Raw genomic sequence first — 6,582 nt, forward strand, 5'->3', positions numbered from 1 at the left:
TGCTGAGCAGTTGCATCACTTTCATCCGCATGAAACTGCTTTCTTTCTCACAGTCACAAATGCAGCATAGGTCAGTGGATGAAGTGTGACTATGATTTAAATTAATAGCACAGCTAAGGAACTATTTAACTAGCTGCTCCAATTTGCCAACTCGACTTTTAGAATTTATATGAACACTGCAAGGAGTGGTAAGTCTTCGTCTTCTTTAAATGTTACATCTTTTTTTTTATCTCACATTCAATTTAAAGTGCCCCAAAATTAAATGCAAATGCTTTATTTATTCATCCAGCAAAAACTTGTACCTGGATCAACTATTTACTCCAGCAGCAAAAACGAAGCGGCTAGAATAATGACTGTTAAGTATCAAACTTCTACAGAGACAACCATGGACATAGACGATGGGAGTGGCGGTTACAAGCATCTTTTAATGAATGGCAGCAAGCTTCAGTATTCAGGTAACAGAATTCCAGTCTATTGCTTTGCTTCATATATAATATTCTCATTATATATGTTCTTACACACTATAACCTTAATAATGTGGCTTGAAAGGTGATCAGTTTATATAATTATAAATACATCTCCACAGGGCTGTTGTTAAAGAATCAAATTGAAGCAGGAAATATTGTTCTGTCTCCGTCGATCCAATTTTCACATTTATATACATCCAAAACATTATTATTGCTGCAGGAATAATCATCCAAATGCTCACAATACCTAAACTGGCCACTGGGAAATTATCTTTTGTAGTATCTATTGTTATATTTATTTATAACATTCAACACTATACTGCCTACTAATAGTGATTCATTTGCTTATGTAAAAAAAAAAAAAAAAGCAACAAGTCCAGACAGAAACATAGGAAAGGCAACGCGGGTATGCTAACAGCCAAGAAAGAAGAAATAAACTCCTTCACTCGCCTTGTTAGTTTCTTTTGCTCTCGGTGAGTGGGGGCGAGGTGTCTGTCACTCAATCAATTGTGAAGGAGTGCAAGACATTGATGAGCAATGTGGCCTCCAATTTACATTAGTTTTCTAATTGTTCTATAATTAAGCATGGTCCTTATACAACTCAGTAACAGCCACTCTGCAGTTATATTACGTGAGCCAGTCAACTATCATTTTGATTTGCTAGAGACACAGAATACGCAGCCAGTCAGACGCATGTATTCACAAGTAAGATAGTGGAGACAGGGCTGATACAGTAATCCCTCTCATTTTTAACATACATACATTTTTTGTGTATCAATAAGTGTATATTAAAACATATAATTAGAACATCAAATAATAGTTTCAAACATGTAAATACTGTTTATATAGTACACACTGTAAATATGTTTTTAGAATGCTTTTATTATTATAACAACTTTTTTACAACAAAATACAAGTGTATATACTGTAAATATGTTTTTAGAACACTTTTATGATGATAACATTTTTTTATAACAAGGTACAATACTGTAAATATGTTTTTAGAACTCTTATTATTATAACTTTTTTGTTAAAAAAGGTATACGTGTACGTACTGTAATTGTGTGGATAATCCCTACCTTCTGCTGGCGTGTGGGCAACTTTCGTGCCATAATTCCTCAATTTAGAAGTTTTATTTTGAATTTGTGAATTTTTTTTTTCTTTTTAATTTGGGAAAAAATCTGCGATGTACTTAATCCGCGATGTAGCAAGGGATTACTGTACGATTGATGCCACCCTTGTTGCTATCATTTTGCTAATATTGTGTGAGTGGTCTCAGCTCACCGGATCAAGATGCATAAGTACCTGACTGTGTGATGGACAAACTTCAAATGCCACATTACTAATTTAGTTTAACATGTTTGTTTTCAGTTTATGCATTGAGGAACAGCCCTTTTAGGGTTTCCACGCTTTTTCTTGGGCTGATGTGTGCTATCCTGGTGGCTGGGGTCATTGGGCAATCCATCCACTGTGAGTCTACCTTTTGTTATGTTTGCCACAGATGTCAAAAGTTCACCAATGGTGTAAAACTGCTTAACTTTAATACATCTATTTTCTGTGCAGACTCGAAAGTGGGTAAAGACAATCAGAAGAAGTTAGAAGATGTAGGGGGGGAGAAAACCAAACTACAGTCCCAACTCAAGACTGTACAGAATGAGAAAAAGAACCTGGAAGTCAGCCGTGAGCAATTACAACAGCGTTACAACTACATATCTAAATCGACCACTCAAATAAAAACCAACAACGAGCTACTGAAAGCGGAAGCAAACCAACTAAAAGAGAGTCAGAGTAAATTGCAAGCAAGTAACAATGCTCTAAACAAAGAACTCGAGCAATTGAAGGCCACTAAAGAGCAGTTGCAGACTAATAACGATGCCTTGTTAACTGCCAAAGACTTACTACAAACAAAGTATGAATCACTGAGCAAGAGCAAAATCGTCTTGCAGACCAACTACGATACTGCAATTAAAGAAAGGGATAATTTGCAGAACAGATTCAACAATGCTACAAGGTCAAGAGAGAAGGTGCAAATGAGTTATAACGGCCTGATCAAGGACATTGAGCATCTCCAATCGCGATACAACTCCTCTGCCAGCGAGAGAGACAACATTGCAAGCAGTCACAAAAACGTGACATTGGAAAAAGAAAATCTGCAGGCAGTTTACAACACACTTGCCAAAGCTACTGATGAATTGATGGCGTCCTATAATTCCACAATTGAAGAGAAGAAGTATCTTGAAAGCCGTGTGAAAAATCTGACTGCAGAGAGAGACCTGCAAAGAGCTGAGATTGATCAACTGCAGGCCACAGTCATAAAATTGAACGCGTCACAAGGTAACGCTTTCTATTTCTAACAAATGCAACCAACAAAAAATTGTTAGATGGCATTTTTTTTCTGTAATCATGGCATTAATACTATTACTTGTTCCCATAATATATTTTTTTATATCAATGAATAATATTCATTATTGATATTGTAGTCAAGGTCTGTCCAAGTGGTTGGAAGAAGTTTGAGAACAACTGCTACTATAGCTCTTCATCCAAGAAAACATGGTACCTGAGCAGAAACTACTGCCAAGGAAAAGGAGCAGACCTGGTAGTCATAAACACCAAAGAAGAAATGGTGAGTTGACTTTAAACTGTATAAAACATTTCCTTCTTTGAGGCTCAGTGAATCTCCTGGTTAGACGAGTCTTTTACTAGAAATCTCACTCGTCAACATTTTATCAAAGTAGTTCTAACTTGGTCAGTTTGAAATAAGCACTTGACACAACAATGGACTTGACACAACAAGAGTGACAAAGTGCTGCACAGATGAAAGTCGAAACAAATTGCCCAAAACCATATACGCTGTACATGAAAACACTAAATGGGAGATAAAATGAAAAGAAAACTCCTTGCCAATATGAATATGTATATGTTCAAAGGTACGTAATTAGCTCACACACACAAGAGATTATTTTTATAAACTAAGACACAAGTTGCATTTCTTACAAAAACACACACAAAAAAAATACCATTTCATAAGCAGATTGTATTTGGTTTCCTCCATTTTACAATCATTTAGTTGGTTTTTTGTTGTACAGTCAGAGCAATTAAATGCATAAACAACCAACATTTTCCTTACGTTTCTTTTTCTAGGTATTTGTTAATGGATTGTTTACAAGTAACAAAGAGATCTGGATTGGACTGACCGATGAGGGAGTAGAGGGTCATTGGAAGTGGGTGGATGGGACCGCACTGAGCCTAGAGTAAGTAAAATATATAATCTCATTTTATTTTATTAACCTCATTGATCAAGAGTTATTTACCAGGTTACCACACTTGCTGCCTTTATAATTTTCTTCTGACGATATGTTAAGATTTCATACATAAGCATTTTACACTGTTCCCTCAGTTATTGTAAAAAAAAATTCAATTGATAATGCTGCAGTCATTTCTGCAGCAACTTTTAAAGTCCCGATGATCGTCACACACACATCTGGGTGAGGTGAAATTTGTCCTCTGCATTTAACTCATCCCCGTGTGATTTTGATCCATCCCCTGGGGGAGAGATGAGCAGTGAGCAGCAGCGGTGTCGTGCTCGGGAATCATTTGGTGACCTAACGCCCCAATTCCAACCCTTAATGCTGAGTGCCAAACAGGGAGGCAATGGGTCCCATTTTTATAGTCTTTGGTATGACCCGGCCAGGGTTTGAAACCCACAACCTTCCGGTCTCAGGGCGAACACTCTACCACTAGGCCACTGAGCTTTTTAGTCATTTGCATGGAACCCAATTACATGGAAAGCTTCAAATCTCCATAAGGCTTCTGGCCTTCACGACCCAATCTTAGGCCTTGATATAATGTGTTTCCTTCGGTATTGCAGGTATTGGGCTGACGGACAACCGAATAGTTACAATGGTGACCAGGACTGCGGGGAATTTTGGTACCGTTCTTCAGGAAAAGCTGAATGGAATGATGAAAAATGTAGTTCTCAGAGATATTGGGTGTGTGAGATGTAGATGCCTCAGTAAAGGCAAGCACACTCCCACGATCTTGAAGACTGTACACATCTTCATTGCACTCTTGGGTGCTGTGACCCATAAGTTAAGGTGTTCACTGTTTATACTATACCACGCCTGGACCACATTCTCCCAAAGAATTTTTTTCTGTTGTATACCCGGAGGCTGAAGCACTCTGTAAAGGTCTAACATATTGCATGATTTGACTCAATTATTTGCTTCCATGTTCTGCTGGTGATGACTGGGTTAGTGTTGACTTGTCCCGGTGGTCACAACATCTGCAGTTATTGTAATGGTGAGTTAGATGTTGATCATTCTCATTTTTTTTTCTCAGAATTGAGGACACCCTTAGAATTTAGTGAGTCAACAACTTTGTTGGTTGCGCACAAACATCCAGGTTATACCTGTATTCGCGACATACCAGAAGTCTGGATGAGAGAATTGACATACCTTTTCAAGTGTGCAAAACAGGCAGGCGGGTGAAAAAACGTGACTTGTGCACCCATGAGAGAATATGGGCCTTCATAAAAAAATATTTATCATGTGATATTTGTGTGATAGAATTCTAGCTTATGAAGTATACAAAGAGGGGAATTTTAAAGGACGGTAACACCCAGCCCTTTTTTTTTCAACCCAAATATGGATATCATCTACAGCTTTATTCACAGACTGGAAGTAAATTTTAGTTTTTGCTCTTCTTTTCTTGTTTCAGATTTTGTAGTTCCCTCCTTATGTTAATCGTGGATGTATATATACATTTACAATTAGTTACCATTAGTTGATTCTGAAGGATAACATCCAGGAGCATTCTCTTTCATGGAATACATGCAAATGCATAAATATGTATAATCTGCATGAACAAATAAATGTCTGTGTAAGCTTCAAGCCAGAGAGACAGTTTAAAGGGACGGTGTGGATTTCTTTTGCCCTTTAGTGATGAACTAAAAGAATGCAATGACTCAAGTCCAGTTAATGCATTTTGAAGCACATGCATTAACTACTGTGTCTCAGAAAGACCACATGTCACAAGCCCACCACTAATTTCTTCAACAGAGATGCAAGCAAAATATCACCACAAATGACTTCTAGTATTCTCTCAAATGATTAAGTAAGTTCACTCCATTTGTTACACATGCAAATTAATGCAGCAATTTTGCTCAAGCCGTGATTGGCTTGCCAGTATTGCCCCCTCATGGTATACATACCAAACTGAATGACAAAAGTGAAAAGATGTAAATTTTTTGGTGTTGTCGGCTTTCTACTTTCTCTTCCTCTTTTATGCCTTAAATGATCAAATCACAAAAATGAGAGAGAGAGATAGAGAGAGATAGAGATAGAGATAGAGAGAGAGAGAGAGAGAGAGAGAGAGAGAGAGAGAGAGAGAGAGAGAGAGAGAGAGAGAGAGAGAGAGAGATCGAGATAGATCGAGATAGATAGATAGATCGAGATAGATAGATAGAAACAGACATGCAGTATATTCTTATGAAAGTGTCATGCAACAGTAGTAAGTAAGTAAGTAAATAAATAAATAAATAAATACATAAATAAATAAACCCAAGATAATTTCTGTGATCGTACCAATGTCCCCTGTGTAGTGTTAAAAAGTCTCACAGTATGGGGGAGAAATGATCCCCTCAGCCTTTTCGTAGAGCAAGACAGTGCCAGCAGCCTGTCACTGAAGCTACTCCTTCACTTGGTGACGGTGCTGTACAGTGGATGGACGGGGTTGTTCTTGATGGACAGCAGCCTGGCCAACACCCGTTGTTCTGCCACAGACGTCAGATCAGGAAGCTCTGCGCCCACAACAGAACCTGCCTTTCTCACCAGTTTGTTCAGGCGGGAGGCATCCCTCTTCTTGATGCTTCCCCGCCAGCACACCACTGTAAAAAAAGTGCAGGCAATAGCGTCCTTCACTCCTACCTTCTTCTGATACGGAAACTGTAGAAGGTCGAGAGCATCTCCTGAGGTCTGATGTGTTGAATCAGTGATCGTTCCAAAGTCTTCATCAAATGCGAGGTTAGCGCAGTTTGCCTGAAGTCATTCAGCTCCACAGGTCGTGGTTTCTTTGGGACAGGGATGATACATGATGTCTTCCACAGCTGAGGCACCAC

The 6,582-nt window shown here is 38.4% G+C and overlaps 1 protein-coding gene across 2 annotated transcripts; it reads left to right on the plus strand.

Annotated features, from left to right (window-relative positions):
• On the plus strand, window positions 1-5,375 carry LOC148398961 (uncharacterized). 2 transcript variants are annotated; one of them, XM_088374359.1, is made up of 7 exons: window positions 1-188; window positions 378-455; window positions 1,839-1,937; window positions 2,031-2,801; window positions 2,948-3,090; window positions 3,609-3,718; window positions 4,336-5,375. In XM_088374359.1, exons 1-7 carry the CDS (start codon window positions 170-172, stop codon window positions 4,469-4,471), a joined length of 1,356 nt encoding a protein of 451 aa, XP_088230485.1. In that variant the 5' UTR covers window positions 1-169; the 3' UTR covers window positions 4,472-5,375. The 2 variants fall into 2 exon arrangements, with proteins under 2 accessions (XP_088230485.1, XP_088230484.1); XM_088374358.1 differs by having other exon boundaries at window positions 4-188; window positions 290-455.
• The last annotated feature ends 1,207 nt before the right edge of the window (window positions 5,376-6,582 follow it).

This window comes from Syngnathus floridae, chromosome 4 (assembly GCF_059516105.1).
Source record: "Syngnathus floridae isolate MCC-2025c chromosome 4, RoL_Sflo_1.0, whole genome shotgun sequence".
NCBI classification, from domain to species: domain Eukaryota; kingdom Metazoa; phylum Chordata; class Actinopteri; order Syngnathiformes; family Syngnathidae; genus Syngnathus; species Syngnathus floridae.